The following is an 11,354-nucleotide window of genomic DNA, read 5'->3' as shown; positions in this document are numbered from 1 at the left end:
AAAATTGTATATTGTTATCACGACTGAGAACTTGGACACGATGAATGATAAAGATGTAATCATACCAAACTTACAATTTTTTCTATATAATTTAATTCATTATAATATAAACATAAATAATAATAAAAATATATTACAATTTTTAAAAATTGTATATTGTTATCAGGGAGTGAGAATTTGGACATGATGAATAATGAAGATGTAATCATATCAATCTTACGTTTTTTTCTATATAATTTAATTCATTATAATCTAAACATAAATAATAATAATAAATATATTACAATTTTAAAAAATTGTATATTGCTATGAAAGAATAAGAACTTGGACATGATGAATGATGAAGATATAATCATACCAAACTTACATTATTTTCTATATAATTTAATTCATTATGATCTAAACATAAATAATAATAATAAATAGATTTTTAAATTGTATTTTGTTGAAATGTCCAGTAGATATGTAACCAACACAATAGAATAGCACGCACTGAATAAAAATGTAATCTTATTCAACTTATCAATATTTTTTATATAATTTAATTCATTATAATCTAAACATAATTAATAATAATAAATATATTATAATTTTAAAAATTATATTTTATTGAAATGATCAGCGGAAGATTCTGATATATAACCAACACAATAAAATAACACAAATGGATTGGAGCACCTTCAAAAAAAAAAAACCGTAGTCTATTTGTTATATTTTTGGAAAGTTTTCTGAATTTATTAAAATAAGTTGTGAATTTTCCAATAATTTTTAATGCTAATCAAATGATATATAAAATCCAAAACCATTTTAAATTAGAACAACTAGAATTCGTTAGAATTTATAAGAATAAGTTTTTCCAATAATTTTTAATGCTGAATCAAATGATATCTAAAAGCCAAAACCATTTTAAATAACTAACATCGACTAAATCCGGCTTAAAAAAATGGCAATACAAAACTTCAAAGAAATTAAGGGAAGCAACAGTGACATAATAAGCAGCCGTGGCAGCAACAGTCGTATGAAAAACTCCAAAACTTATAATGGCTATACAAAATTTCAAAGAAGTTAAGGGAGGCAACAGTGACATAATAAGCCGTGGCAGCATCAGTGATATGGACATCGGTCTGACAATAGGTTATCTGACCACTACCAGAAGAGAAGCAAGCTGTCAAATGCCTGGGTTGGCTGCAACCCCGGCATTCCCATGATTGAAATTCCTACTTTACATACAGAAGCGATGGTCTTGGAAGCAGAGGATACTGATAGACTGACTTGTGGCCATCTTTAGCAGAAGCGAGAAGAGTCAATACTCTTTGAATACAATGGGAGGTGGCAACTTTGCACTGAGCGGACCTAATGGATAACAGGCAAGGTAATGAATGTTCTGGTCTCTTTTCATTATGTAACAGTTAACTCGTGGATATAAATCTGGTTATAGGCCCAAGCGCATTTTTGTGTGTTGATTTAATATGTTTCATGAAAACAGTACATAATTTGTAATAGAATGCAGAAAGCTGGTAAAGCTAAATAATGGTTTGTAATAGGACGCAGAAGGCTAGTAAAGCCCAATAACTTATAAGTAATTGATGATCAGAATTTAACTTCAGACGAAAATGCCCAATTGAAGAACAATGAATTTTGCTACTTTACATATTATTTACATATTATTTGAATCAATAGTCACACAATGAAATTAACCATTTTCTTTCATAGAATGGATTGAATGAAGGTAGCTCCACCGTATGTCAACAATGAATGGAATCGGATGAATAACATCAACCTATCAATGAATGGAGCTGAAGAATGTAGCATTTGAGCGGGAGCCAATTCATAAGGTTTGAAGGTCAATCCGAGGCGGTGATGTGTTCCATAACTTCTTCTGGGCAGAGAAACTAGCAATTATAGCAGATTGATGAGTTTCATTTAATATTTTAGAAAGATGGTTGTAATAGGCAACTGAATCAATATCTTCTATGATGATTTCCATTTGTATGGTCAACAATAGTCCATCCATCAGAACCTACTTCGCCATTTGCCAAAGCACTGACAGGCCTAATCTGGCTCACCAAGTTTAGTTGCAGTTGGTCTGCCATGATGGCTGCACCTACCACTTCTCCCAAAAACATGTCCTGAAAAGCCAACACAAATATTTGTTAGTTTTGACACACTTTCTAGGAAGGATTTTGGTTTTAGTAATTGTTTCTGTTGAATCCAGATACGCCCATATGTAATCTCAAGTGAAGTAGAACACTTACGATGTGCGCATAGGCATGGTGACTGGAATGCAGTCGAAGCATTCTTGAAACTAAACGGTGCACGAACATTGCTTCTGGGGTCTCCTTTGCCTGTACGAGCTCCCTTAAAAGCCTTGTAAATGATGAAGCTTTGCGGAGGACATTGAGAGGAATCATTGTCATGTTAAGCTTTGATGCTAAAACTTGCTTTGCTGCCAACGGATCCAGATACATATTAAATTCTGTCTTTCTGTTTGAAGGGACAGTAAAGACGTTTCCACCATCCGATGCTTCATTGTCATCAACATGTCCACCAACTATATATAGCTTCTGTAAAGGGGAAATAACATTTTTTTAGCAACCAGGATAAATCTATCACTAGCTCAAGAATGATAAACAAGACTCAAACAAAAGTGGATATAAAACAGATGATTATCAAGCTAGGTTCTGTTCAATTCAATGGTCTACATAATAGTTTGTCCACATATATAAAGGTCCCTGTTTGCATTGTAAAATGATATTGTAATAGCACTGACCATGCAAGACAAACTGCTCTGTATTGGTGCACAGGGGGTGAAATGTTATGATCATAAAGCTCTGAATATTGTAGTTAACTCAGAAACTCACAAGTCAATTACAAGTAGCCTACTCATGTCGAAACTGTTTAGAAAAAAAGCAAATATATTTTAGAGGCTTAAATGTACTCTTGTTTGTAGTTTCATGCAGAATTGAACGCGCTCAACTTTTCAGATAGATAAAAGATTATTCCAAAGGAATGACATAAATTGTTCAGAAGTTCACGTAAAAATCATAGCAAATTTGATGAAATAAGAGAACTCTCTTAATCATTGGTAGCACTGAGCAAACCATAAGATAAAAGCAGCATTGCCATTCATAACCAATTTCCATTCGTTTGACATTCAGTTTAGCAAGGGAGAGAAACGGTCAAGGAAAAGTTGAAACATCACATAACAATGACGAAGATTTCAATGGTGCTTCTGTTTTGGTGATATCTGACGCTAACCATCCTAACCATCCGCATAAGTTAGAGAGGGGAATAGATTGTAGAATTATGAGACCAATGGATGGATTTTGCCTCTTGAATCATTATGCAACAGGGAATTTAAACAAAAAACTGTAGAATTGGAAGAAACAATTACTTCTCTACATTATTAGACATTGGAAGAGATTATTAGACATTGTATTGGCTCGTCTTGGTGATGGATGGCTTTGTTGGGGAGCCTTTTCTTTGTTGATTTCTGGTAGCATCGAATGTGCTCTATGTAGGAATTTATAGGGTAAGTTCCTCAGAAAGAACACCAAAAGGACACCGTTCACAACCAGATCTCAAATCAATACACCAGTATTTTTGACGTGGTTAAAACCCTCAAAGTGCAAGGACGGAAACAGTCCACGGCCTGTCCCAACGTGGGTACTACAGGCAATTTATTAATCAAAGAATGAAAATTTACATAAGCTTCTCTCATGCACGAATTACCCGAACAATGACCCTCCATGCGCTTTAAATAGAACTCATGGACCAATCGGGTGTCAAGCCACGGATCAAGTGTCGGTAATACCGAGGTGAGAGTGAACCGTCGGATCACTACATATCGTGACTGTCGGATTGTAAGTTACAAAATGTACAACGGTAAAGAAACACACTTTACCTAACTCTAACCTAACTCTATACTAGACCAAGTTGAACTTAACTATATCCTATGTGTCGGAATATCCTAACATCCCCCCTTAAGAACAACTTGGGATAGGATTGAAGGATTTACAAATATGACACAATAGGAGAAGGAAGGAGGCACTAGAGCCTATCCCCCCTTAGTGACAACTTCCTGAACTCCAAGCATATATCGAAGTTTAGTGAACTTCGCCTCTGTGAGAGCCTTTGTGAAGATGTCTGCAACCTGATCATCTGTTGGACAATATTGCACTTCAAGAACATGGTCATGAATGAGCTTTCTGATGAAGTGCATGTGTAGTTCAATGTGTTTGCTTCGCTGATGCTGGACTGGATCTTTGCATAGCTGAATGGCACTTTGATTATCACACCAAAGTGTGGTTGGATGCTGCTGCTCAAAGCCAAACTCTGATAGGATCTGACAAAGCCACAAGGCTTCCTTACTAGCTTCCACGACACCACAATACTCTGCTTCTGCTGACGAAAGAGAAATGGCAGCCTGTTTCTTACAAGCCCATGTAATAGGTCCTGAACCAAGAGTGAAGACATAACCGGCAGTAGACTTCCGATCATCAGGGTCACCAGCCCAATCAGAATCAGTGAAACCAACTAACAGAGGAGCTGCTTTGGCACTGTAATGAATCCCAAACTGTACTGTACCTCGAACATAACGAAGTATTCTTTTAGCTGCTTTCCAATGACTTTCACGGGGGTTTTGCATAAAACGAGCAACAAGGCCAACAACAAAGGAAAGATCAGGACGAGTATGGGTTAAATACAAGAGTTTTCCGACAAGTTGACGGTATAAGGTAGCATCAACTTCAGGAGAAGTACAAGAGACTGAAAGTTTGACTCCAGACTGAAAGGGAGAAGGGGCTGGCTTACAGTCTTCCATGTGAAAATGACGAAGAATATCACAAGCATACTTGGACTGGGAAAGGAAAATACCCTCCTGGGATTGCAAGACTTGAAGACCGAGAAAATAGTGTAAGTGTCCTAAGTCTGTCATTTCAAATTTCTTTTTAAGGCTGGACTTCACATGGTTTATAAGGTTGGGATCACTACCAGTAAGAATAAGATCATCCACATAAAGAACAAGGATGATAAGGGAGTTGCCCACTTTCTTGGTGTAGACAGTATTGTCAGAATGACACCTAGAAAAGCCAGATTCTAAAAGAAAGCTATCCATTTTGGCATACCAAGCCCGAGGAGCTTGCTTGAGGCCATAAAGGGATTTCTTAAGTCGACAAACAAGGCTGGAGTCTGTTTGTATGAAGCCAATGGGTTGTTCCATATAGATTTATTCCTGCAAGTCCCCATGCAAGAAGGCAGATTTAACATCCATCTGATGGACTTCCCATTTTAAAGAGGCAGCAAAGGAAAGAACAAGGCAGATAGAGTTCATTTTGGCAACAGGGGAGAAGGTTTCAGTGTAGTCAATGCCTTCAACCTGTGAAAAGCCCTTAGCAACGAGACGAGCTTTATGTTTATCAACTTTCCCATCTGGTCCATACTTGGTTCTGTAAACCCATTTACATCTAACAAGTTTGCGTCCCTTTGGTAGAGGAACAAGATCCCATGTATCATTTGTCATCAATGAATGATATCCTTCATTCATAGCTGCTTCCCAATGTGGATGGCCTGAAGCTTCTGCAAAAGTGTCAGGATTATGATTTACTGGAGCTTGAGCCAGTAAAGAAGAGGCTCTTTCAAACTGAGAACGTGTACGTCGCTGATCTGTAGGATCACCAACAAGATCACCTGCTGCATCCCGAGTAGCACGAACCCATCGTGGAAGTTGAGGATCCTGAGAAGGTGGGGGAGGATTATCATCCTCGCTTTCATCATCTGAAGAAGAAATGTTTTCAAAAGTAGAAGAGATAGGAAGAGGTGGCACATCCGCCGGACTAGGCTCGCAGGCTGATTTATTTTCATCAAACTTTACATCTCTTCTAATGATAACATTTTTGGACTTAAATGGAATAAGTCTATAACCTTTTACATCTTCAGAATATCCAACAAAGGTACATTTCTCACTCTTAGGTTCTAAAGCTTTATGCTTTTCATCTGGAATATGGGCCCATGCTTCACTTCCAAACACACGAAAGTGACTTACATCTGGTTTAATGGAACTCCAAGCTTCTTCTGGAGTGATATTCTCTAGAACCTTAGTAGGAGTGCGATTGATTATATAATTTGCACAATTAATTGCTTCGGCCCAAAAACTAAGACTAAGTCCTTTAGATTGCAGCATACAATTAGCCATTTCCTTTAAGGTGCGATTTTTCCTTTCAGCTACACCATTTTGTTGTGGAGTGTATGGAACAGTATGTTGCATTTGAATTCCATTTTCGGTGCAAAAGTTTATGAATGTGTTTTTAACATATTCTCCACCATTATCAGTTCTTAGCTTAAGAATTTGATGTCCAGATTGTTTTTCAACAAAGGCTTTGAAGGCCAAAAAGGTGTTAAATACTTCGCTCTTGAGTTTTAAGAAGTATACCCAAGTGCGTCTGGAGAAATCATCAATGAAAGTTAAGAAGTACTTGCAGCCAAAGAATGAAGCAACAGGAAGAGGACCACATAAATCACTGTGCACAAGCTGTAAAGGGGCTGAGGCGTGCCAAGAGGCACGTTTGTCAAAACTGTCCCGATGATGTTTTCCGAGTACACATCCGGAACAAACACCATCTCTGCAAGATACCATAGGAAGACCTGTCACCAGAAGCTGTGACGCAGAGCAGTGCAGTGATTGCGTAGAAACTGTGCAGAGGCAACTAGGGGCTAGCCATTCAGTGGTTGGATCAATGCTGGATCCAAATTCACCCTTCTCCATGTGGAATTTCCCAAAACGATTTCTGGGTATTCTGGAATACATGTGTCTGGGTATTCTGGAATACATGTGTCCGTGCAAATTTTCAGGCTTAGAGCACATCTGATGCTACCAGAAATCAACACTCCCTCTTAGTGAGGAATGTGCTCTAGTAATGCAACCTACTGAAGCATCACCCAGATTCTGTAACATCTCCCTCTGCGTTGCTGATGTCTAACATCACTTCCCACCAAATACTATGCAAACTCTCCATCTGTGGTGCTACTGCCCCTGCCACTGCCAACTCTGCATCTGCATTGCAACCCTCTCCAACTGCTGCTATTGCTGCAACAACAACGAAAGCATCCAAAATACTGAACCAACAGTGTTCAGCGTCATGCATCTGCTGCTGGAGTTCTGACTGCTGCTAGTCTCTACGCTATCACTGAAGCTACTACGTTGCTGCTGAATCTGCTCTGTGCCAACTGCATTGCTGCCAACACTAGCTCTGCATTTTTCAGACTCTGGCTCTCCTAGCCACTGCAATTGTCACTCTGACACTCCTCTGCATCAACTGACTCGGTCCATCCTGCTACTTTTGATATGGCCTCTCATAGCAAGGTATTTATCCAAGAGATGGACTCCTCAAGGATCCTACCCATCTGCAGTTCTTTCGAACTACAGTACTAGATCACCCTACCTCTCCCCTAGAGGTATCTGGGCAATCATGGCGAACTCCTCTTCCTCGATCTTTGCGGTTGTAGTTTGCGGATCATGTTTCTTATCCTTGGATTGTGTAGGATGATAGGGAAAGAGGGATATGGATTTGGATTGTTGTTGGTGGACAATTCATTGTGAACTTGGAAATTGGGTTGTGGGAAGAGAGATAGAGCTATTTATAGGTAAATTTATCCTTGTGGACTCATAGCCTCAACTTTGGGGTGGCCTTTATTTCAAAGAGATTAAGTGCAATAGAGAGCTTATGGTTGGATGGGATTCCCTTCTTCTGTAGCCAGTTGGATGGAAGGTTTCCAAAAAGATAAGCATTCTTGATTTACTTGTGTATGTAGAAATTATGGTTTAGATTTGCAACTGCTCATGAAGTTTTAATCAAAATCACAAGACACAAACCTACTCTATTGCTCTGCAGAATTCAATTCACAATTTAGAACATCAGTCACAAACATGTAATGTGAAATAACATACATGCACACAATATTTTTTCTAGGTAAAACAATTCGCTAAAAACCCCATTGAGCACAACCTGCAAGTGAATAGCCTATCTCTCTGCTCACTGAGAAGCTCTAACCCAGACTTAGTCAATTTTTGCCTCTGCTTGAACCCCTATTTCCTTGCACATTTCCTTGAGAAATTAGGCCCCTATTATTTAGGAATTTCTCCAAAATGGATTGCGCAATTCCCAATGTTGATCATCTGACTGCATGCAACACCTGTACACTCAAGACTAGTCTACAACTGATGTTACACTGCCTTGGAATCTCCACCACAGCTGGGGAACTCAAATTATCTGCATGCATTAGCTATTTTGGGCTGAATGATCACTAAGTTTGACTGAAGTCCCACTGCATAACTGACCTTCCACTAGTTCCTCCAACAGTTGGAACTAGTTTAACTGAAAACAACTTGAGATAACTGACCTTGATTGCTACAAATTAATAATCACACATGCTTAACTAAACTCCAACTCTTCCAACTTGAATTTACTAAGTAAACTGGGTGACACAAGCCATGTCACACAAGTTAACTGCATCCAAGTTGTCTACTGATGTGGAAATTCGAATTTTCTCAATTTAATGAAGGCAAAATCAAATTGAGAATTTCTTGCTGCATTTTTCAACACTACCTCTCAGCAAGAAAGGGATTATTAACCACCCCTATCCTTCACCTGTGGAACTCGAACTTCCCTCTTGACAAGGCCTTTGTCAAAATGTTAGCATCTTGGTCCTCTGTCGGAAAGTATTGTAGCAACATTATCCACATCTGCACACAATCCCATAAATGGTGATACCGGATATATATATGCTTTATCAATCGTGAAATACAAGATTCTCAGAGAGATTAATGCATCTTTGATTATCACAATATATCATAGTTGGATCCATCATTTGACCAAACAGTCCCACAAGTATCTTTCTCATCCAGATTGCCTCACATGCTGCTTGACTTGCAGCAATGTATTCTGCTTTTGTTGAGTTGAGGGCCACAGTTCTTTGCTTCTTGTTGTACCAAAAAACAACTGTGTTCCCAACATTGAAAATTCCACCTGATGTACTCTTTCGGTCTGATGGACTCCCCGCCCAATCTGCATTTGTGAAGCCACACAACTTCACTCCCTTTGTCCATCTTTACCATATTCCAAACTGGTTAGTGCCTCCGAGGTACCGTAAAACATGCTTAGCTGCTTTCCAAAATAATTTGGTCAGCCTAACCATAACTTGGCTCAGTTGGTTGACTGCATAGCACATATTTTCTCGTGTGTCCACAAGGTATATCAATGAACCTACTAGATGTCGATAAATGGTAGCATCCACTTCTTCACCTGAAGCACACCTGAAGTGGCATTCTCCTTCCTCCAGTTGATCATTGGAGGTGTCTCCATGGGTTTGCAACTCTCCATGCGGAATCTTTGTAGTATCTCATTTGCTTGCATTCCTTGAGAGACAAACAACTCCCAATCACCTTGCCATACTTCCAACTCGAGGAAGTAGTGCATGAGACCCATGTCCTTCATTTCAAATTCCCTTGCAAGGTCCTCCTTGCAAGATCTGATCAACTGCTCATCACCAGTTAAAATCAAATCATCAACATATAAGACAATAATAAAAAATTTACCTTCTACCAAGATGTGATAGAGGTTTGCATCCGCTTCACTTTTGGTGAAGCCCAAACCAGTGAGATAACTATTGATCCTGGTGTACCAAGCATAGGGTGCTTGTTTGAGACCGTACAATGCTCACCTGAGTCTGCACGCATGAGAATCTCGATCAACTGTCTCAAAACCTTCTGGTTGCTCGAGCTACACCTCCTCCTCAATAACTCCATTGAGAAATGTTGTCTTTACATCCATCTGGTGGATCTTCTACCCCATCTGCGCAACCAGAGAAAGAATTGATCTAATGGATGAGTACCTATCTACAGGAGAGAATTGATCTAATGGATGAGTACCTTGCTACAGGAGAGAAGGTCTCCTCATAGTCAATTCCCTCAACTTGAGAGTACCTCTTGGACACAAATTCAGCCTTATATTTCTCTATGTTTCCATCTGCTGCATGATTAACTTTGAAGATCCATCTCGAACCCACAACTGATTTATCTGCTGGTCTTGGGACCATTTCCCAAACATTGTTATTTACAATGGATTCTTATTCCTCCACCATTGCATCAACCCATACATGTTGCTCTACTGCTTCATCTAAAGAGGATGGCTTAGTCTCTACAAGCTCAGTCATTAGAGCCATGTAGCCAGTGTATCGATCAGGTGACCTTCTCTGTCTGCACAAATTTGAAGGAGATCCCACATTCTCCCTCCCATCCTACATCAGTCTACTGGCTTCCCTGGTTCTTTTCCTACCTTCTCTGGATGGTTTTGCTTGAGTGACTGTCTCCAATCTCTGCTCCTCAACTTGTGGCTGTTGCACAAAATCTTGAGGCTCCTCCTTTGGAGCTAAAATCTCCTCTTCTGGTGGGATCTATAGCTCCCTCTCTAGAGAGCACTATATTGCTTTCTCCTCGTCAAACTTTACATCCCTTCGCACTACTGTCATTCTAAGTGATGGCAACTACAAACGATAGTTGTGGGGAGTTTCTATGTAACCCACAAATACACCCAATTATTGTTGGCTCAAGCTTCTTCCTTGATTCTTTGGAGACATGGCAGTAAACAGAGGCTCCAAAAATCCTGAAGTGTGACACATCTGAATTTCTCCCCAAGAAAGCCTCTACTGGTGTAATCGTGCCCAAAATCTGATGAGGACTCCAGTTCTGCAAATAGACTGTTGTATTTCATGCTTCAACCCACAAATGCAGACGTAGGCCTTGGTCATGCAACATTGCCCTCGCTGCTCCCAGAATGCTACAGTTCTTTCTGTCATCCACCCCATTCTGCTATGGGTTGTGGGGTGTTGTCAACTCTCGTCAAATGCCTTCTTTCGCATAGAAATTTTTAAATTCATTCAACACGTACTCACCTCCATTATCGCTCCTGAGAGCCTTCACCTTCTTGCCAGTTTCTTTCTCAACTAGTGCCTTGAATTCTATGAACTTGGAGAATGTCTCGTCTTTCTTCCACATGAAGAAGATCTAGCACTTCCATGAGAAGTCATCAATAAAAATGACAAAATATGTGTATCTAGCAGTGGAGGCTACCGAGAAAGGTCCACAGACATCAGAGTGGATCCTTTCCAAGACTACATGTGATTTGCTATCCCGATCATGGAAAGTGGATTTTGTGTACTTCCCCAAAGTACATCCTTTGCATACATCTTGCTGCTCAAGTGCTCCTTTAGGGAGGCTAGTGGTTATTCGCTGCATGATCTTCAATGCGCCATGATGCAAATGGCCAAGTCTTTGGTTCCAAATTTCACTGACATTGCAA

General features: G+C 39.5%; 1 protein-coding gene and 1 long non-coding RNA gene across 2 annotated transcripts in view; one reads left to right on the top strand and one right to left on the bottom strand.

The window, feature by feature from the left end:
* The first annotated feature begins 1,111 nt into the window (after positions 1 to 1,111).
* The window catches only part of LOC149236320 (uncharacterized), a 279,299-nt gene continuing 269,056 nt past the window's right edge, over positions 1,112 to 11,354 (top strand). The window contains exon 1 of the long non-coding RNA XR_016246216.1: positions 1,112 to 1,372. This is a non-coding gene — a long non-coding RNA (uncharacterized LOC149236320). The remainder of the gene's footprint in view (positions 1,373 to 11,354) is intronic.
* Positions 1,829 to 11,354, bottom strand: part of LOC149236321 (nucleoside hydrolase 3-like) — a 258,179-nt gene continuing 248,653 nt past the window's right edge. The window contains 3 exon segments of the mRNA XM_089368840.1: positions 1,829 to 1,979; positions 1,981 to 2,129; positions 2,256 to 2,564. Of these exon segments, the coding sequence (XP_089224966.1) occupies positions 1,829 to 1,979; positions 1,981 to 2,129; positions 2,256 to 2,564 (609 nt within the window).

This window comes from Pinus tabuliformis, chromosome 8 (genome assembly GCF_031772625.1).
Source record: "Pinus tabuliformis cultivar Carrire ecotype Pingquan chromosome 8, CPIR1, whole genome shotgun sequence".
Classification (NCBI taxonomy): Eukaryota; Viridiplantae; Streptophyta; class Pinopsida; order Pinales; family Pinaceae; genus Pinus; species Pinus tabuliformis.
The sequence above is the reverse complement of the archived record's forward strand: the minus strand, read 5'-3'. Positions and strand labels throughout refer to the sequence as shown.